We start from the raw sequence: 22,518 nt of genomic DNA, 5'->3' as shown, positions 1-22,518 counted from the left end.
AAGTAGTAAAAAGAAATAAATGAATGAATGAATAAATAAATACATTATAAGTATTTATGAATTAAAAAAATATATATACACGAGAATCAAACCCAGGAACTCAAGCATAAGAGTCAGGATCATTACCACTCAGCCACAGGACGCTCAAATGAAAGCACGTATAATTTATATATAAAGTACTAAAAAAACTTTAAGTTCGTTTTTCTTGATTATATTTGAGTATTGCACTTTAGTATTTTACAGGTAGTACACTCACATGGTGTACTATCTCTACACCAAAGATCATCAAAATCCATTTCCCCAAAGCAGTAGGGTCTCCTTGTAAGACAGAAAACAATTTAAACAATTTGCTTAACATTAACTGACTCAAAAATATTAAGGCAGGTTGATAGTAATGGCTTTAGTAAACTAGAAGATCAATATGGTCAAACGAAATCAACAGGATGCCCGTCAAAGCTTATACTAACAGGGAAAAAATGAGCTATTGTTTGTCAGATTGCCAGTAACAAACATCATTTTGATAGCTAGCAGCAATCTATGAGTGTAATGTTGGTAACTATTAGAAGAATTTTTGTCTTACTTTTAGCATTATACACATTTAATATTTTAGACATTTTTTCTGTTTATTCTATTTTATTTATATAATTTATTTTGTTTTTGCAATTTTTATTTTGTTTTATTATGTTGGTTGATTTTCTTTTTATGTATTTTATCTTTTTTTGTTATGGGTCTTGTTATTTATTGGGGAGGAGATCTGCTGTCCAGCGACATTTCCTAATGTAGATGAAATAAAATTAAAAAAAAGAGTTGTGCAGACATACCAGCATCTTGTATATAAGTCAAGAAAACCTGTCCCATCACTAAAGTCTGTTCACAAGGAGAAATGTTGGTTAATGTTACCTATGGTTCCAAAATGGCCATGCTTCTGACTGTTTGTGGTCCAGACAGACTCCTCCTGGAGGGGAGCCACCAGCAGGCCGCCAATTGCCAAATGTCACTAGTTATTGATTCACAGTTGTTCTTGAACAAAATAAATAAACAAAAAAAGGAAACATCTACTAAAAATGTAGCTAATCTAATGGAAACGAATCTAACCAAAGCGCAGCCATTTTGGAACCATAGGTAACATTAACCAAAATGTTTACTATGGGCCAAAGATAAAATGAGCTGGATGGACAAGTGAAAACAAATTATCTGGAGTGAGGAGAAAAAGTTTAACCTTGATGGTCCAGATGTTGGAGCCACTACTGGCATGATTTGAGAAGGGAGGAAAGACTATATGACAAACAACAAGATGGTGGATCATTTTTGGTGTGTGGTGGTTTTATTTACTAAGGAAAGACTCTGCTTGATTTTTTACAAAGGCATACAAAAAGCAAATGATTATCAGGACATGTTGGTGAGCAATCTCTTGCCTTTTGCAGAATGTATTGCTGGGAATCAATGGTTCTTTCAGCAGGACACTGCTCCCATTCACACAGCAAACTCTATATAACTTACTATATAGAGCTATATAGAGTTTGCTGTGTGAATGGGAATGCTAAAAACTATAGAATTTTTAGCTAATTGGGTGCCTATTTCCTGATCTTAATCCAATGGAAATTCTGGCTAGAGCCATATATGTAAATTGGCATCAATATAATATTGTGGAGGAACTAAAACTAGCTTAAAACTTGTCACTAGAAGAGATAAGTATATTTGTCCTCCAAAAACTCATACACTCAATACCAGACCACATTTACAAAGGTGTTTTAGCCAAAGGAAGCTTTATTGTATATTAGGTTATTGTTAAATATAATTTATTAATGTGTCATTAATTGTTTCAGTTAATTTTGTTGTGCCTTTATATTTTTGGGACAGTCAATTGATTGTAATTCTTTCAAATTGTTGTTTATTTTCTTTCTATCTTAATAAATTGTTATATATGCATTTGTGAAAGTTCAAGCAAGCCAAAAATAAATTATTTTTGCAAAGTTTTCAGTGTGAATAATTTTATACAGAAATCTATTAGTGCCTTTATATTTAGGGGATGCACCTTAATCTTGAATTGTCTTTCATGAAACAGTTCTCATTAGCAAAAAGTTATGTTGATGTTATTTCTTTGTCTGATTGCTTTGTTCTTGGAACCTGAAAAAGCAATAAGAATATATAGATATGTAAAAGTTTTGTTAGACTTGGTGAATGAAAAATAAATAATAATAATTAAATTTGTGATTGCTTACACTTGCAAATTTTAAATAATTCTGTTAATTTTTATCATTTAAAAAAAAAATATTCATGGTGAAATTGACACTGAATACAGTAGCAGCATAATGAAGTAGTACTGTTTATGATGGTGGTAACTGAGATATTACTATACTTCAGATAGATGATTGATATGGAATAATAATAAAATTATTATTTTTATATAATACAAAAATAAATTATTAAATTAATATACATGTATTAAAAACAGTTATCTTAATTATACTATTATGTTTCTTCTTTTATAAAAAAAAATTGTATATCAATTATAGGCAAGTGAACTTGAAATTCTGCAAGCTGTTTTGAAATGGGGTGAACAGCAACTTTGTAAAAGAGTGGAGGAGAGAGGTTAGTGGATTTGATAAATTCTTAAATTATGCTATAACCAAATGTATATTTTTATTTATCATTTTATTTGTCTGTGTAATTTTTATTTTAAAAATCTTTTATATTTTTTTTATTTAAAATTATAATTTAGTTTTAAAGTGTACATTTTGCTTTCTAGAACCAAATATAGTCAGTCATACAGCTCATAGTGTAAGTAGAAGGGGTCTTCGTAAAAGAGATCTAAGTGATCTAGAACTGAGAGAATTACTTTCTGATCTTCTTTGTCATGTACGTATAGACCATATTTTACCACCAGATAGTGAATTGTTAATGTCTACTATTAAAAGAGGACTTATTAGTACTCCACCTTCATTTATGTTGGGAGATGATTTCTGTATTGATCACAATTCATGTATGAGAACACATACATGGATCAGGAGTCGAGGTAGTCGAGGTCTTTATGTTCGACCCAGATTATTTACTCCCTATGTGGAAGAAGCAAAGGTAAAAGAATTTAAGAAGTTTTTAAAAATTAAAAAGATCTTTTATGAAATTTATTTATTTTTTCAATTTGTTACAAAGGCTTGGCTAGAAGAACAGTTAGGACAAGAAGCAGAAGTTGGACGTCGCAGAGTTTGGCCCATTTCTCACATTCCTGATACATTATATATGGTAGAAAAACCTCTTGCACTTCAAGAGGGGTTTGTACCTTTTGGTCATCTCTGTTCAACTGTAGCTCGTGAACATATAAAAGAAATATTAATAGGTAAATGAATGTTTCCATTTGTTTTATCATTACTAGATTAATCATAACACAAAAACATTCTTATACACAAGAAGAGTTAGGAGAAAAGGGAAATCAGTTAAGAGAAGATAGTATGGATCATTGTAAACAGAATATTTTATATTAACATAAATAGTATTCTCAATAGTTTCTGAGATACAGCTGTTTTTAAGTTTCTTATTTACATATAGTAATAATGAATGATAAATGTGTTACATTCACAATTGCTCAAAAATTGAACTGTGTGCCTCATTACACTGTACAATTTGTGTCTAAAGATGATATGTTTCTCTGAGTGCAGCTTGCCCTTCTTTTACATGAGTAGCAGCATCCAAAATACAATCAAGCAATTCTTGTGTATTCAGCTTTGGTAAACATTCATTTTCAGCCATTCCAATAATAATCTTTGGACACAAGTTGTAATGTGTATTGAGATTTATGGTTCAATTTTTGTGCATTCTGTTGTGAATATAACATATACATATACCTGGAAGAGGAGATCAGATTGGAGGCTCAAATAGTATAAATGGCAACACATCTGCTCAGTAAGTGGCAGTTGTGGATTTGAGTCCCACTCTTGGCTGATTCTTTTCTTCCAGAATTTTCTAAATTANCTTATCCAAATATGCAAAATAATCTTAAGATCCTGTATGAAGTTTTTCTGAAGAAGTTTCAACTTGCAAGTTTGTTTTTTTATGAATGATGATAGTTGTTTACACAGAACTGGGCTAATCAACAAATACCTTGAAATTGAGAATATCCAGAGAATGAAGTGCTCAGCTAGATCTGACCTGAATCCCATAGAGTCTGTCAGTGATGCCCTAAGAAGACTACTTGCAGGACATCGTTTTCCATTAACATTTTATTGGCACAGCATCTCAGTGCTCTTATATGCCAAAACAAGCTGGCACACAGCAGAGCATGCTCTTATAAACAAAGTAGGACATGTATTTCAAAAAAAAAAAAAACAGCAATTTTTCAAAATAAGAGAATGTTGTTATTTGCATGAAAATATAGTAATTTATCAAAATATAAATATGACTTAAAACATATATTAGTAACCTATAAGGCTACTATGATACTAGTTAATTTCACAATATGTCTAACTCAGCAACCTAAAACCAGGAATAAGAACATTCACTTTAAAACTGCAAACATTTTCTTCCATCTTGAATGGATATCTTCAGGCTGATGTTCAAAAATAGAACTGCAAGTTTTGGAACAAACAGATTCAAATATGCTTGATCCAAAAAAGCAGTTCTGTTTTCTAACATTAGCCTGAGGATGCCCATTCAAGATGGAAGAGAATGTTTGCTGTTTTAAAGTGAGTGTTCTTATTGTTGTCTTTAGGTTATTGAGTTAGTTGTACAAGGTGATTATAATTATTACCCTATTCAGATCTGTATAGAGCCTGTTCTCATTGACATATTTTGATGAAACTTGGTATATACATTATATGGACGGAGCATGGGGGAAGGAAAATACAAAAAAACATTTTAGTTCAAATTTATACCACTAGGTGAAAAAATGGTGCATGAAGAACAAGAAACGTAAAATGGGAACACGCAAAAGGTTTTTATTCACAACATTTGTTCAATGTGCAATCTATTTGCATCAATCACATGTTCAAAGCACCTTACAGCATGTTCAACAGTAGCCCGATAGGTTTCTTGAGGAATTGCAGCAACATAGTGTATTATGCTTGCTTTCAATTCAGACAGATTCCGTATGCCTCCTCTATAGACATGATCTTTCAGATATCCCCACAATAAAAAGCCACAGGGATTCAAGTCTGGAGAATGAGGAGGCCAGACATTCTGAAAACTAATCAAAATTACCCGATCATCTCCAAATTTGTCATGATGCAGTTCCTTCACTTGTCGGGCAAAATGTAGTGTCACCCCATCTTGCATGAAGACAGTAGTCTCTAAACATCCTCGTTCTTGTCAAGCAGGAATGACATGATGCAGTAGAAGTTCACAGTAACAGGTTTATCACAGAACACCTTTTAGGGCCTTGAAGTGTGATCTTCTCAAAGAAAAAGGGACCAAGAATGAAGTCAAATTGAAACTACACCAAACAGTGATGTAAGCAGAGGGCAGAGATTGTTCATGCACAACATCAGGTCTTACAGTACCCCCATATGTGACAGTTCTGAGTATTCACTGTTCTGTCTATGGTGAAATGCACCTCGTCTGACTACAAAATGTTCCATGGCCGTGCATTGTCAATGGCTAATCTGGCCTAAAACCAGCAAGCAAACTCTATGCGTTGTTTTAGATCTTGATGGTGCATCTTTTGGAACATGTGGATCTTGTACAGATACCACTGTAAAATGGATTGCATAAATTTTTGAACTGTAGACCAAGGAAGAGACAAATCACATAACACTGCTCGAGCAATTGTTGGGAAGCGTTTGCTCTGTCAATCAAAGCAATGGCGACTTGCTCCACAGTTTCATTTGAAATCCTTTTCCAACCTCTTCCTGGCAATACTCCCAACTTTCCAGTCTCTTCAAATTTGGTAATCATCTTTCTCAAACCATATCCCCTACATAGGCCCTATTCACAAGCTTTTCATGTGTCGATATGCTCATACTGCAGCCAAACCATTACTGCTATTCTGATAAAACAACTTTACCAGTAAAGCTTGATCTTTCTTCTGTAAAGACATGATAAAGAACAACATTGACTACTGGCTTTTTAAAAGGGTTTTAATTTGCATAGCATCAGCTGCATGCACCATTTTTTCACCTAGTGGTAGAAATTTGAACTAAATATTTTTTTGCATTTTCCTTTTCCCCATTGTCCATATAACGTATATACCAAGTTTCATCAAAATACGTCAATGAGAACAGGCTCTATACAGTAATACTTGTAATTAAAGTTGCCTGAGTAGGGCAACGTTAATTATAAGTATTATTAATAAAATTGAAGACAAAACTGTCCAAAAAAGATCACCATTTATTATTTTTTGTGTTCCAAGACTTAACACATTCTTGGCGACTGACCTTTCTTTGTAGGCTGCTTGTCGCTGGAAAATTACAAAGAGTCCTTTTAAAAAACACAAAACACATCCAATTAAAATTACAAAAATTTCTGAAAAAGGAACTGATGACATACAGTTGTCCTGCTTACATCCATCTATACCTTCTTTTGGGGATTTCTTCTGCTTTTTATCTACTAGAAATTGGTGCTGGAAAATTAAATTTTATTAAAAATAATTCTCCAGTGGACGAACATTTACAGAAATTTCTACATGTATTGTCACCAGGGGGCAGCTTTTCTAAAAATCTACATTTTCCAGCACCAATTTCTAGTAGATAAAAAGCAGAAGAAACCCCCAAAAGAAGGTATAGATGGATGTAAGCAGAACAACTGTATGTCACCAGTTCCTTTTTCAGAAATTTTTGTAATTTTAATTGGATGTGTTTTGTGTTTTTTAAAAGGACTATTAAAAAATGCACACGTAACGCCGACCTCAGTGTCTTCTTTTTACAATATAGTATTTTGGCGTGATCGTCAGCATAATGATCATTAAAAGGACTCTCTGTAATTTTCTGGCTACAAGCAGCCTACAAAGAAAGGCCAGTCACCGAGAATGTGCTAGTATTGGAACACAAAAAATAATGAATGGTGATCCTTTTCGGACAGTTTTGTCTTCAATTTTATTAAAAATAATTCTCCATCGGACGAACATTTACAGATATAAGTATTATGTTTTTTAAATTATAAAATTATATAATCAGTAGATTGTAGATTTAATAAAGACTATTTTGCACAGTGTATTTTAAAATTAATGTAAAAATATGAATTGGTACAAACATGGTTACTTTTTGACATAATCACTGTGAAGATTGAGGCATTTGTCATATCTGTGGATGAGCTTTTCCATCCTCTTGTCATAGAATGTTGCCGCGAATGACTTGAGATGGGCCCTAATGTTTTTTTTTTTTTTTGAAAATTATCATTAGTCTCGAACCTCTGCTCTCCTAGTCACTTTTTCTGTTCAGGAAAGAAGTAGAAGTCACTCAGTGCTAAATCAGGACTATACGCTTGGTGTTTAAAGGTAGTGAAGACTTCCACCCAGCTTAAAACTTTTTAATGTGTGAAGACTTTCACCTCTTTCCTGAACTAAAATGAACTGAGATTTATAAGTTATTTGTATATTTTTGTTAAATTGTTCTAAATTAGAATTATTTTAAAATAGATTGTGAAGATTTTATTGCTGAATCAATTACACTGGAAACACTTGTGCCTGTTTTACAATGGAGTGAACAACCACATGGTTCTCCTTGGGTTTATCGACAAGCTTTAAATTTTATTCGTGAAGAATTCAGTTCTGTAGCTGCTTCACCAACATTATTTCAGTTGGAAAGAAATCATTTATTAGAAGTTGTAAAATCTGATTTTTTACAAGTAGGTTGAATTTTTAAAATTTATGAAGTTACATTTTCATATCATATTAAATAAAATTTATCATCATTATATTTTAAATTTGTTATATTAGAAGGTAGAGAGATCTTTGGCCAATGCTAAAAGTACTGACCAAAGTTTGTAACCATACATTACTGAATGTTAAGAAACTTAACAATATGACAAGTTTTAATAATTACTGGTTTATGAAGAGTTATTAATACATTAAACTATGACTGTCTTTGAATTGTTTGTGTTATGTATTAATTAAAATAGGTATTCGCTACACTCAGGTTTCTTTTAAACCCTTCGGGAGACTATGGCCTTGCAGCCTTAAATCTGCACGCCAACATCAAAATAGAGGGTACTTTAGTCATACATATGCTGTTCAGCGAGATCCTACCTTTCTCTACTATCTATCTCCTCTTCCTTCTTCTTCCCCTCCCCCTTCCCTTACCCTCTTTTTTGCTGGCTAAACACCTCATGTACGGCCAAAGTCTTTCTTGTATGTATGTATGTATTAAAATATCAAAAAGATAGGTGATCCTATATTACTTATTTATTAGAATTATATCTAGTCTATTATCCCTTTGCTGTCAGGTATGATAGTTCTACCATATTACAATTCATACTCTTCAGTCTTTAAGACTGACTGACTTCATATTTATTCATATATTAGATTTTCAATGAGATGGTGCTTTCAGAAGAGAGCTTGGTGTGTTCTTCTGGCTGATTGTGCTGATTAAAAGTGTCTGTCTGTGAGAAGTGTAGGCTTACTGAGATTATATATTGAATTGTTTTGGGTGTTTTATGCATAGATTGTGTTCAAACTAGCAACTGTGTACTTTTTGTAAATGTACTTTCTATAATTCTTTGTTTCATTATCTAATCCTGTTTAGCATTTAAGAAGCTAAACAAACAGACTTTAAATGCAATCTCAGGAAACAGTTTTCTTCTGTCCAATTACCTGTTTGACACAAATTAATCCAGTTTGTCAATAAAAGAAGGATAAGAACATAAAGATGTCAATCATGTAAAAGTTTTCTCATTCTTAATTGCCATCATTTTGTTCTATTAGTGACATTGTTAGTGATGATGTTCCTAGTTAGAATGGAGATAATTTGATATTAATTTTTCACACTTGCCTTGTATTACACAGCACAAGTTTGGACAAGTGCACTGCGTATCTTGCCAACCACACGACTGTGTCGCGCGATTACCCTGTCTCGTATACTTACGCATCTTGCTCCTCAGCACCTGCTGACACCAGAAATATAACGCTTACCTAGATGATATCTTTTAATTTATATGAATGTTTAACAGAATAATATACAGCCTATGTCCACCCTAAAGGTCCATTCTAAATATTGGTGAAAGAATTTTTGAAATCGGATGAGTAGTTTCAGAGATTACCTTCTACATCCAAACTTACAAACTTACCTTTTTATAATATTAGTATAGATAATCATACCGTGTTGTTATCAAGTGTAGCTGTTTTGACTTGAAAATAAGTTTTTATGGCCCTAGTTTTAGCTATTATAAGTACAAATAGTTTTAAGTCAAGGACTGAATGTGTTTGTGAATTACACAATATGCTTGATTTCTAAACTTTTGTGTATCTTTTTGAAAGTTAAACATCAATGAATATTGAAAAGTTTTTGAATATAGTTATATATTTACATTTCCTTACAGGTAAAGAAAATTTTGTTTTTGTTGTCTGTCATGTTGATCTACAGACATCACAATTGTCATTATCTTCTATTTGAATATCAGCTTTCCATGTTATCTAACAATGGTAAAAATTAAAATCAAGTTTTAAAATTTTAACTTGATTTTCTGGACTCTGCTACAGAAACAAAAAATATTTCTAACTGTATTTCAATTTTTGTTTTCATATTACTTTTCTATAGATGCTTTACAATTTATAAATACAATAAATTCTCCCACATCTGGCTCTTCCATATCTAGACTGATCAAAGATAATCAAAAATTTTCAAAAATATTGTACATTATGCCAAATCTTACATTTCCATACTGCAGTGGTGTTTAAAGGTAGTGAAGACTTCCACCCAGCTTAAAACTTTTTAATGTGTGAAGACTTCACCTCTTTCCTGAACTAAAATGAACTGAGATTTATAAGTTATTTGTATATTTTTGTTAAATTGTTCTAAATTAGAATTATTTTAAAATAGATTGTGAAGATTTTATTGCTGAATCAATTACACTGGAAACACTTGTGCCTGTTTTACAATGGAGTGAACAACCACATGGTTCTCCTTGGGTTTATCGACAAGCTTTAAATTTTATTCGTGAAGAATTCAGTTCTGTAGCTGCTTCACCAACATTATTTCAGTTGGAAAGAAATCATTTATTAGAAGTTGTAAAATCTGATTTTTTACAAGTAGGTTGAATTTTTAAAATTTATGAAGTTACATTTTCATATCATATTAAATAAAATTTATCATCATTATATTTTAAATTTGTTATATTAGAAGGTAGAGAGATCTTTGGCCAATGCTAAAAGTACTGACCAAAGTTTGTAACCATACATTACTGAATGTTAAGAAACTTAACAATATGACAAGTTTTAATAATTACTGGTTTATGAAGAGTTATTAATACATTAAACTATGACTGTCTTTGAATTGTTTGTGTTATGTATTAATTAAAATAGGTATTCGCTACACTCAGGTTTCTTTTAAACCCTTCGGGAGACTATGGCCTTGCAGCCTTAAATCTGCACGCCAACATCAAAATAGAGGGTACTTTAGTCATACATATGCTGTTCAGCGAGATCCTACCTTTCTCTACTATCTATCTCCTCTTCCTTCTTCTTCCCCTCCCCCTTCCCTTACCCTCTTTTTTGCTGGCTAAACACCTCATGTACGGCCAAAGTCTTTCTTGTATGTATGTATGTATGTATGTATTAAAATATCAAAAAGATAGGTGATCCTATATTACTTATTTATTAGAATTATATCTAGTCTATTATCCCTTTGCTGTCAGGTATGATAGTTCTACCATATTACAATTCATACTCTTCAGTCTTTAAGACTGACTGACTTCATATTTATTCATATATTAGATTTTCAATGAGATGGTGCTTTCAGAAGAGAGCTTGGTGTGTTCTTCTGGCTGATTGTGCTGATTAAAAGTGTCTGTCTGTGAGAAGTGTAGGCTTACTGAGATTATATATTGAATTGTTTTGGATGTTTTATGCATAGATTGTGTTCAAACTAGCAACTGTGTACTTTTTGTAAATGTACTTTCTATAATTCTTTGTTTCATTATCTAATCCTGTTTAGCATTTAAGAAGCTAAACAAACAGACTTTAAATGCAATCTCAGGAAACAGTTTTCTTCTGTCCAATTACCTGTTTGACACAAATTAATCCAGTTTGTCAATAAAAGAAGGATAAGAACATAAAGATGTCAATCATGTAAAAGTTTTCTCATTCTTAATTGCCATCATTTTGTTCTATTAGTGACATTGTTAGTGATGATGTTCCTAGTTAGAATGGAGATAATTTGATATTAATTTTTCACACTTGCCTTGTATTACACAGCACAAGTTTGGACAAGTGCACTGCGTATCTTGCCAACCACACGACTGTGTCGCGCGATTACCCTGTCTCGTATACTTACGCATCTTGCTCCTCAGCACCTGCTGACACCAGAAATATAACGCTTACCTAGATGATATCTTTTAATTTATATGAATGTTTAACAGAATAATATACAGCCTATGTCCACCCTAAAGGTCCATTCTAAATATTGGTGAAAGAATTTTTGAAATCGGATGAGTAGTTTCAGAGATTACCTTCTACATCCAAACTTACAAACTTACCTTTTTATAATATTAGTATAGATAATCATACCGTGTTGTTATCAAGTGTAGCTGTTTTGACTTGAAAATAAGTTTTTATGGCCCTAGTTTTAGCTATTATAAGTACAAATAGTTTTAAGTCAAGGACTGAATGTGTTTGTGAATTACACAATATGCTTGATTTCTAAACTTTTGTGTATCTTTTTGAAAGTTAAACATCAATGAATATTGAAAAGTTTTTGAATATAGTTATATATTTACATTTCCTTACAGGTAAAGAAAATTTTGTTTTTGTTGTCTGTCATGTTGATCTACAGACATCACAATTGTCATTATCTTCTATTTGAATATCAGCTTTCCATGTTATCTAACAATGGTAAAAATTAAAATCAAGTTTTAAAATTTTAACTTGATTTTCTGGACTCTGCTACAGAAACAAAAAATATTTCTAACTGTATTTCAATTTTTGTTTTCATATTACTTTTCTATAGATGCTTTACAATTTATAAATACAATAAATTCTCCCACATCTGGCTCTTCCATATCTAGACTGATCAAAGATAATCAAAAATTTTCAAAAATATTGTACATTATGCCAAATCTTACATTTCCATACTGCAGTGTGTATATTTTAAATTATTATNCTGGAGTGAGGAGAAAAAGTTTAACCTTGATGGTCCAGATGTTGGAGCCACTACTGGCATGATTTGAGAAGGGAGGAAAGACTATATGACAAACAACAAGATGGTGGATCATTTTTGGTGTGTGGTGGTTTTATTTACTAAGGAAAGACTCTGCTTGATTTTTTACAAAGGCATACAAAAAGCAAATGATTATCAGGACATGTTGGTGAGCAATCTCTTGCCTTTTGCAGAATGTATTGCTGGGAATCAATGGTTCTTTCAGCAGGACACTGCTCCCATTCACACAGCAAACTCTATATAACTTACTATATAGAGCTATATAGAGTTTGCTGTGTGAATGGGAATGCTAAAAACTATAGAATTTTTAGCTAATTGGGTGCCTATTTCCTGATCTTAATCCAATGGAAATTCTGGCTAGAGCCATATATGTAAATTGGCATCAATATAATATTGTGGAGGAACTAAAACTAGCTTAAAACTTGTCACTAGAAGAGATAAGTATATTTGTCCTCCAAAAACTCATACACTCAATACCAGACCACATTTACAAAGGTGTTTTAGCCAAAGGAAGCTTTATTGTATATTAGGTTATTGTTAAATATAATTTATTAATGTGTCATTAATTGTTTCAGTTAATTTTGTTGTGCCTTTATATTTTTGGGACAGTCAATTGATTGTAATTCTTTCAAATTGTTGTTTATTTTCTTTCTATCTTAATAAATTGTTATATATGCATTTGTGAAAGTTCAAGCAAGCCAAAAATAAATTATTTTTGCAAAGTTTTCAGTGTGAATAATTTTATACAGAAATCTATTAGTGCCTTTATATTTAGGGGATGCACCTTAATCTTGAATTGTCTTTCATGAAACAGTTCTCATTAGCAAAAAGTTATGTTGATGTTATTTCTTTGTCTGATTGCTTTGTTCTTGGAACCTGAAAAAGCAATAAGAATATATAGATATGTAAAAGTTTTGTTAGACTTGGTGAATGAAAAATAAATAATAATAATTAAATTTGTGATTGCTTACACTTGCAAATTTTAAATAATTCTGTTAATTTTTATCATTTAAAAAAAAAATATTCATGGTGAAATTGACACTGAATACAGTAGCAGCATAATGAAGTAGTACTGTTTATGATGGTGGTAACTGAGATATTACTATACTTCAGATAGATGATTGATATGGAATAATAATAAAATTATTATTTTTATATAATACAAAAATAAATTATTAAATTAATATACATGTATTAAAAACAGTTATCTTAATTATACTATTATGTTTCTTCTTTTATAAAAAAAAATTGTATATCAATTATAGGCAAGTGAACTTGAAATTCTGCAAGCTGTTTTGAAATGGGGTGAACAGCAACTTTGTAAAAGAGTGGAGGAGAGAGGTTAGTGGATTTGATAAATTCTTAAATTATGCTATAACCAAATGTATATTTTTATTTATCATTTTATTTGTCTGTGTAATTTTTATTTTAAAAATCTTTTATATTTTTTTTATTTAAAATTATAATTTAGTTTTAAAGTGTACATTTTGCTTTCTAGAACCAAATATAGTCAGTCATACAGCTCATAGTGTAAGTAGAAGGGGTCTTCGTAAAAGAGATCTAAGTGATCTAGAACTGAGAGAATTACTTTCTGATCTTCTTTGTCATGTACGTATAGACCATATTTTACCACCAGATAGTGAATTGTTAATGTCTACTATTAAAAGAGGACTTATTAGTACTCCACCTTCATTTATGTTGGGAGATGATTTCTGTATTGATCACAATTCATGTATGAGAACACATACATGGATCAGGAGTCGAGGTAGTCGAGGTCTTTATGTTCGACCCAGATTATTTACTCCCTATGTGGAAGAAGCAAAGGTAAAAGAATTTAAGAAGTTTTTAAAAATTAAAAAGATCTTTTATGAAATTTATTTATTTTTTCAATTTGTTACAAAGGCTTGGCTAGAAGAACAGTTAGGACAAGAAGCAGAAGTTGGACGTCGCAGAGTTTGGCCCATTTCTCACATTCCTGATACATTATATATGGTAGAAAAACCTCTTGCACTTCAAGAGGGGTTTGTACCTTTTGGTCATCTCTGTTCAACTGTAGCTCGTGAACATATAAAAGAAATATTAATAGGTAAATGAATGTTTCCATTTGTTTTATCATTACTAGATTAATCATAACACAAAAACATTCTTATACACAAGAAGAGTTAGGAGAAAAGGGAAATCAGTTAAGAGAAGATAGTATGGATCATTGTAAACAGAATATTTTATATTAACATAAATAGTATTCTCAATAGTTTCTGAGATACAGCTGTTTTTAAGTTTCTTATTTACATATAGTAATAATGAATGATAAATGTGTTACATTCACAATTGCTCAAAAATTGAACTGTGTGCCTCATTACACTGTACAATTTGTGTCTAAAGATGATATGTTTCTCTGAGTGCAGCTTGCCCTTCTTTTACATGAGTAGCAGCATCCAAAATACAATCAAGCAATTCTTGTGTATTCAGCTTTGGTAAACATTCATTTTCAGCCATTCCAATAATAATCTTTGGACACAAGTTGTAATGTGTATTGAGATTTATGGTTCAATTTTTGTGCATTCTGTTGTGAATATAACATATACATATACCTGGAAGAGGAGATCAGATTGGAGGCTCAAATAGTATAAATGGCAACACATCTGCTCAGTAAGTGGCAGTTGTGGATTTGAGTCCCACTCTTGGCTGATTCTTTTCTTCCAGAATTTTCTAAATTATTTTATTTAATTATAATTATTAAATTTAATAAGAGTTGGCACCTAATGCCTCCCTCTAGGACAAATTATTTAGAAATTAATTAAATATAATCATGGAAAAGTAGCCCAATGTTATCCGGTAGTTGTTTGGCTTATTGAATATAATATGTATCATTGTTTATTATTATATGTATGTGAGCAACTTTCAAACAACTATCTTTGAAACGACTAATACTTACATTCATATAAAGTGTGGGAGATGATAGTATAGGTATTTTTTACCCATACTATCTCAGCTGATTTTCTTCTCTTCATGACACTCTGTATACTATGTGTGAGTAATTTTTAAAGTAATTTCTGAATACTTTCAGTTTTTAAGAAAAAAAATTCAAATTTTTATGTATATGGAAGCTTCAAAAAGTTTGACATCTCATTGTTTACAGTGAAATGCCATATGTCAACAAAGTAGGGATTAATGCTTAGTCATTTCTCTTAACAACCTGCAGGAAACATTAGTATGTAAGCTGTATGTATACTTTTTGTGTGTGGAATGATGTCAATGTACTGAAATTTATTGCCATATGTTAGTAGTTTATAAAGAATTCTGTCTGTCCAAAATGCCAATAGTGGAAAGGTATAGCAAATTTTTATGATTATATGTTTTGAAAAAAATTTAAGAATTTCAAATAACTAAATAAATTTTTCAAAAAAATTTTTCTGAAGATTACTTTTTTATTTACATTTTCCTGCCAATGGAAAATAGTTAATTTATAATTGTTAACAAATTTCAAGTGTAGTCTTGGAAATTAGAATCTTCACACTTTTCCATTGCCACAGGTTGCAAAATATCTTTGCACAGTTCATCCAGGACAACCATAGTTACCAGTGTCCTGGGCATGAACCATTCTGTTAACACAGAAACTGGATATCATTGTGGAAAATAATGTACAGCAATAATTTTCATTCTGATCTGAAACAAGTAACTGCTTGTTTGGCAGTACTTTTATCATTCAGGCAGCTTTATGATCAGTCTAGGATGTTAGTTCACATTATTGCCAGTTTGTTTTACCAGTTGCTGATTTATTTTACCAGAGTGAAAAAAATATTGCCAAGTGCTGAAATTTGCACTATATAGCAAATTCTGAGTATCAATTATTTTAACACTGAAACATGCATGTACTGTGGACACATTGTATATTAGATGTAATTAATATTTTACACAGAAATGTATTTTATATATATATATATATATCTCAAGTGCAGTTCTTTAAATTAAAACAAAGTTGTTTTTTGTGGTGCACTTGATCTCAATCTTAAATTTTATTATTATGTATTTTCATAAAATTTTATAAGATTAAGACTAGATTGCATACTATTAGTAAAAGAATAAAAGATTGATTTTTATTGTTTCAAATGTAACTTTTTCAGTAATCTGATATAATATAATAACGATTATTGATATAAATAAAAGTTTTTTAACTATTCTGTTTTTAACACATTTAAAATTAAAACTTTAACCCATTTAAACAAGAAATAACTATTGTATATTGGCATTAAGCAGTTTAATGCCGATAGACAGTAGTTATTTCTTGTTTTAATGGATAATATTCTGGAGTGGTGATTTAATCATTTTTAAAACTTTAAATATTCTTCCTATCACCCATATATGTTTCCTTTTATCTTTACAAATTATTTTATAATTTTCATTTAATCTAACGTATTGTAATTATGAAAAATTTAGAGAGAATAAATAGTATAATGTAATTTTTATAAAAATTTATTATACTAAGTTAAGAATAGGATAAATAAATGACTTCAAACATTTGGAAAAAATTGATATTTATGCATCAGAACAAGGTATTTCTTTCTTATAGTTTTCTGATGGCAGTATTTAATAGGAACATTAGATGTAGCGGAATAACATGGATTATATATAGTTCAGATATGTTAAAAGTAGTATTAGTTAATTAGGGGACATGAACAAGATAGTGAATAAAAGTGAAATTAGAACTGTTCTTCAGATAAAATGGTAGTATGATTTGTCTTGTTGGTTCAATGGTTTTAACATTTTCGTTTAATTTCCAACTTATGAACAAAGCAGTTCCTTACTGAAAATAATTTAATTCAGTTTTTAAGTTTCAGAAAAGAAATTATAATATGACATTTTTTCACAATACTTTTGTGGAATTTCAATTTTTGTAATTTGTTCTGAATGGAACAAATTAACAATATATTTTAAAAATTGTTTTAACATTCTGGAGTATACCCAAAGAAGACATTTTTGTAAATGTTTAAAGTATTTGTGTGGACATTTATTTTTAGTTATTAAAAGATGATAATGCTAAAAAGACTTCTTATTTCTTTTAATTTTGTGAAGGTTTTGGTGTGACAAAATCATTTATTTTTCTTTTATATCACAATATGCATTTTAGATGAAATGTCCCTCATCAGTTGCTTGTATATTTAGTCTCTATAAAATATATGATAGAATTACAATCTGTAATTTTATAAAAACCTAAATTAGAACTAAAATTACACTTTAACACAATTATATACTCAAATTGTGGATTGCTTTTGCAAATTTAGATATTTACATATTGGTTGTGAAACCTTGCATTGGTTGAAACCCTAAATTGTGGAATGACTCTATAATAATTTTAAAAAATACAAATCTAAAATTTGTAATATTAAAAATTACATAAAATATAAAACAAAGATAGGACACTAGTTTCATGGGCCTGACATATCCAGGATAGATTGTCCATGAAAAATTTCTGGGATTTTGCACCTGTACTTGGTCCTGGGTCTCCTAGAGCAGCAGGCTGATGCCTTTATTGCTTCAGTTATCTTTCTGTTGCCTTTTCTGTATTTCAATTGTTAACATTGGAATGCACTGGTTTTTGAAACAAAAAATTTATCTTTCAGATGACTGTACACTGAAAATGATGAAGAAACGTGAAGAAGAGCTTCAACAACATCAAATTGCACAGAAAGCTTTTTCTTTAGTTTCAAATCATTGTGATGTGATGAAACAAATTCAGTTGCGTGTAGTAAGAGAATTTGGATTTCCTGATGTAACATTTCATGTGTTGCATCATGCTCCACCACCACAAGCTATTGAAATGCCAGCAATTGCTACGGGGATATCTCTTCAAAAATCTGCCTATAGCTTTGATCATGGATATTTATATGGTTATAATAGAGGTGAAGGCAGACAATCTGTACATAAACAAAAAGCAGGAGAGATTGATGATTGCAATCAACAAATAACTCAGGTATATATTTTATGCATTTTATTAAAGTAGTTATTGTATTATATATTACTTTGTGGAATTATAACTTTTATATTTTCAATGTTACCTGAATGTGTATTTTCTAATTTTAGTTGTTTCATTTATTGTTAGTATAATCTTTTATATTTTTTAGAATATAAAATAAAAATATCAGAAGGAAATGTGTCATTTGTACCCAACTGGAATGGAATATTGATACAGTCGACTCCCCCTATAACGCGGTAGATATGTTCCACTTTATAAGAATTTCGCATTGTAGGAATCCTCAAATACATGAGCCAATCACAGCCCGGCAGGTGTGCAGTTTACGGACTACAGCTGTTTGAAAGGTTTTCTTCCATAAAATTAATTGATTCTAGAGTAATTTCACTCAAACACGTATCACACATTTCCAAAACACGTATAATTTTTTGGGAATAATCTGTATAAACTATGCTATAAACAAAAAATTGTAGGATTACTTATCAAGTGTGCACCGTTCGACCACGCCATTGCTTTAGCTTGTTTTCGTTGTGGAGCAGCGCACCAAACGGCAGCCGCATTTTCTGATAAGTTATTTTTCTGCAAAAAATTTGTTGACGTTTGGAGACATCATTAATAGAAATAATTTTTATGGCTGTTAAATAAGAAATGTTTTTTTCACAAGAAATGTATAAAATTACAGTACTGTATTAGACTTACAGTACCTAATTTAGGCCTATATACTGTACAGATGATAGTAAACTGAGCTTACTCGCCTAAACTCTCCATAGCGTGTAAATAGTTTGGCTGCTCATCCACTATTGGTCCAGATTTGACAATCCTGTCGCGACACGAGTCGGTGATGACATTTTACTGCATTTTACAAGTCTCTTTTAGCGTCTTCATATGAATATGGTCGCAATTTTTTCACTGCGATATACAAATCCGCATTATGTGAACCTGTGTTATAGGGGATCTACTGTATTTTAAAATCAAAATTTTAAAAATATTTAATATACTGTACAGTAATATTTATTTGAATTATTTAGATTACAAGTCAAACAAAAAGTACCTTAGACATCTCTTGATTATTAGCAGCATTTTATTTTAAAGATAGCAATATATAAAACAAAAAAGGTGTAGTTACAAAAATTATTCTGTGTTAAACTGTATTAAATGTAATTAAATAAAAAAATGCAAAGGTTTACATAAATTATTAAAGAAATCATAGATGACCCCCAAAAAACTTCAGATACCTTTAGCATTGACAGAAAATACCTCAGACACTACTAAAAATTAAACATTTTTACTTTTTTAAATAATATTGGATATAATTACTTATAATTTATATGTTAAACATAAATAGCAATATTTACTTAAAATTTAAGTGAATTTTACAACATTATACAGTAAAACAAATGGCACCTGGAAAAGCAATAAACTCCAATATTACAGAAGTAATTATAAATTATCATGAAATGGGAAGTCTTGAATCAAATAGTTAAAAATTGGCAAATTAATAGTTTTTGATATTATATCAATACAAGGAAACTGATAATATTGATCCAGGATGATCAAAAATTGTAGCAGCTTTCAATCTCAAGTTCTTGTGCAAAATTACCAAAGAAAACTGATGAACATCACTTACAGAATTGGTGATTGAATGGAATGCAGCCACTAGTAAACAAGTTACTAAAGTGACTTGTTGGATATATTTGCAGAAACTTGAATACAAGTTTTATCAGGTAAAATAACAGTGCAAGAGAATGTAATGGTTGTGTCAGTATGTGAATTTTCTTTTCAAGCAAAGGAAAACCTGTGTTAATTAAGCCTCATATGAAAAATTGACTGAAGTGAAGAAAGGAAGGTCAAAATTGAGTGCATCAATAGTGGAACATTGTTTCAGCAATGAAGCTAAGTTTCAGGTTTACATCAGAAACAACAAAAAGTGATCTAAGAAAAATATGAATTCTTCCTCTTGACTGTTTATTTAATTGTATAATGAAGTTTCCAGAAAGTACTATGGTATTATGTTCAAGGTTTTGGCCTTCTGCATTATATTGATAGAACAGCAAATTTAGAAAAATATCAACAGATCCTTTAAAAAACCTTTTTTTCTATACCTAGTAAAATTGCAAAACCCAAATATAATTTTCCAACAGGATCATACAACTTGCCAAACTGCCGAGACCACAAGGCCTGACTTGCAAATCACAAAATTAACTAAAATCTTCTTACGTGAATACTGGAAAACATATAAATTAAAACTCCAAAACCTTTAAACATCCAGTAGTACTCAATTTAATAATAAACAAACGTTTTCGACCATATATAGAAAGAACCTGATACACGACCTTACCTGCACATACGTATCACGAATAGCCACACACGACACTTCTAACATACAAGCAGCAGCCCACGAAACACACAACGTAAATAACACAGTCTCGTGCGGTAGTTGAGTACAATCATCACCTCAACTCAGTTTACAGGGAGATTGCTGCCCATACTATCTGGAGGCACTGGAAATTTACAAAGCCAGGTTACACACCAATTGCATTAATGCTAATGATGCGGTCAATGTGTCACATGCTTGGAAGTACTGCTATGAGGTAATGGGAGACGCCCACTCCAGCAATTAAAGACCACATCCCCATTTGGTGTATTTATTTATGTATATTTATATAATTGTATGTATTACATATGCCATTCTGTCGCCATGGCAATGCACATGCATAACTGTATTCTTTTAAAATCTGTTTGTGCTGTTCCATTTTTCAAAATTAATTTTCAAAATTAATTTCATAATCATTGTTCTACGCTTGCACAGGTTCGAATCTAACTGGTTTTTAAACCTGATGAAGACTGAAAGTACGGTCGAAAACGTTTGTTTATTATTAAATTGAGTACTTGACGTTTAAAGGTTTTGGAGTTTTAATTCACAAAATTAATGTGTTGATGTGATTGAGTTGGCCAGTTATCAATCTAGATCTTTTTTTCCATTTGAAATCCTTGCATCAAAAATTTCAGGAAGTTTGGGATGGAATTACTCAAGATGAGTGTCAGGCTTAATACAATGTGTGAATATGCAAATGCAGTGATACAGACTAAAGGTGATAGAACCAGATACTAACCAGAAATGTCTAAAGTATTTTCTATCAATGTTAGTGGTGCCTGAAGTTTTTCTCCTTGGTCACTTGTATTTCCAAGTATTTATTAATTTTTTTAATATATGCAAGCATTTGCATTTTTATTTTGTTATTTATGCTAATGAAGGTCATGGTTTAATATAGAACAATTTTTGTAAATAAATTTATTGTCTTTTTTTCTTTTATTATGTTCAAAATATAAAACAGTTTAAAATCCAACTATCTATGGTATTTTTTGTTTGAGTTGTATATAAAATCCAATGTTTATGATAAGTTAATATTCTAAATATTTTTTATTTTTTTAATTAAAAAATTACAACATGACAGCACACTATATACAAAGTATCCCAAAAGAAAATATTTTCTCCTGAATAGTATTCTAAACATTATGACAGTTTTTTCTTTTTAGTACTTGACTTGTATTCAATATATATTACTTGCAATAAGAAAACAAGACAACAAATCAGAATTATTTTCATATTGTTTACAAAACAAATTCTTTTTTATTTATACAAGGTATAAAGTTAGGAGTTAAAAGTCAGGAAAAACCTAAAAATCATTAAGACAATATTAGATAAAGCTAATCATAACCATTAAATATTAGATCTATTTTATCACCCAGAGAGAAATGGTTTCTTAATAACCAACCTTTACAAGTTGTCTCAAATTACATATATCTAGGAGTATAATTTTTGTCTTCTGGGCACTTTTTACAGGCCAAAGTTAAAGTATACATAAGGCTAAAATGGCTGGGTTCTACGTGGCTGATTCTTTCAACAGCTAAAATTAATTCTGCTTATATTTATACAAAATTATTTCAATCAATGGTTTTATCTGTATTATGTTATGCTGCTCCTGTATGGGCAATTATGTATTACAATAAAATTGAAATAGTTCTTGCTATGTCTTTGAAAAAATTTTATGCTATTTAATAAAATTTCAGCTTGCATGTTGCATTTGGAGTTTGGTGTTTCTAGAATATTGGCAATTGTAATAAAAAGAATTTAATTTTGGATTAGAGTTTTGAAATCGGAGGAAAAAAGTTACTTTAAATCAGCATAACAAACTGTATAAATTGTGTTCAATGATGGATAATTATACATATAATTTGTCATTGCTAAAT

At 30.6% G+C, this 22,518-nt stretch overlaps 2 protein-coding genes across 5 annotated transcripts in view; both read left to right on the top strand.

Annotated features, from left to right (window-relative positions):
* Window positions 1-22,518, top strand: part of LOC111618808 (BTB/POZ domain-containing protein 7-like) — a 58,139-nt gene that overhangs the window by 22,764 nt on the left and 12,857 nt on the right. For all 4 annotated transcript variants that reach the window (XM_023360379.1, XM_023360377.1, XM_023360378.1 and 1 more), the window contains exons 3-7: window positions 7,565-7,773; window positions 13,562-13,637; window positions 13,795-14,120; window positions 14,199-14,382; window positions 17,918-18,267. In XM_023360379.1, coding sequence (XP_023216147.1) covers window positions 7,565-7,773; window positions 13,562-13,637; window positions 13,795-14,120; window positions 14,199-14,382; window positions 17,918-18,267 — 1,145 coding nt within the window. The remainder of the gene's footprint in view (window positions 1-7,564; window positions 7,774-13,561; window positions 13,638-13,794; window positions 14,121-14,198; window positions 14,383-17,917; window positions 18,268-22,518) is intronic.
* Window positions 1,972-3,464, top strand: LOC111618809 (BTB/POZ domain-containing protein 7-like). The gene is made up of 3 exons (XM_023360380.1): window positions 1,972-2,592; window positions 2,750-3,075; window positions 3,154-3,464. Exons 2-3 carry the CDS (start codon window positions 2,902-2,904, stop codon window positions 3,343-3,345), a joined length of 366 nt encoding a protein of 121 aa, XP_023216148.1. The 5' UTR covers window positions 1,972-2,592; window positions 2,750-2,901; the 3' UTR covers window positions 3,346-3,464.

The sequence above is a fragment of the Centruroides sculpturatus genome, unplaced genomic scaffold (genome assembly GCF_000671375.1).
Source record: "Centruroides sculpturatus isolate CEXI.00-Female unplaced genomic scaffold, Cexi_2.0 scaffold13, whole genome shotgun sequence".
In the NCBI taxonomy this organism is placed as follows: domain Eukaryota; kingdom Metazoa; phylum Arthropoda; class Arachnida; order Scorpiones; family Buthidae; genus Centruroides; species Centruroides sculpturatus.
Note: the sequence above shows the minus strand (reverse complement) of the source record. Positions and strands in the feature narration are given on the sequence as shown.

What these genes read in the sequence shown, in the direction of transcription:
- LOC111618809 (XM_023360380.1), top strand. Translation starts at nt 2,902, where the DNA reads ATGTCTACTATTAAAAGAGGACTTATTAGTACTCCACCTTCATTTATG. An exon ending in CCTATGTGGAAGAAGCAAAG is followed by an intron (nt 3,076 to 3,153) that starts GTAAAAGAATTT and finishes TTTGTTACAAAG; the next exon opens with GCTTGGCTAGAAGAACAGTT.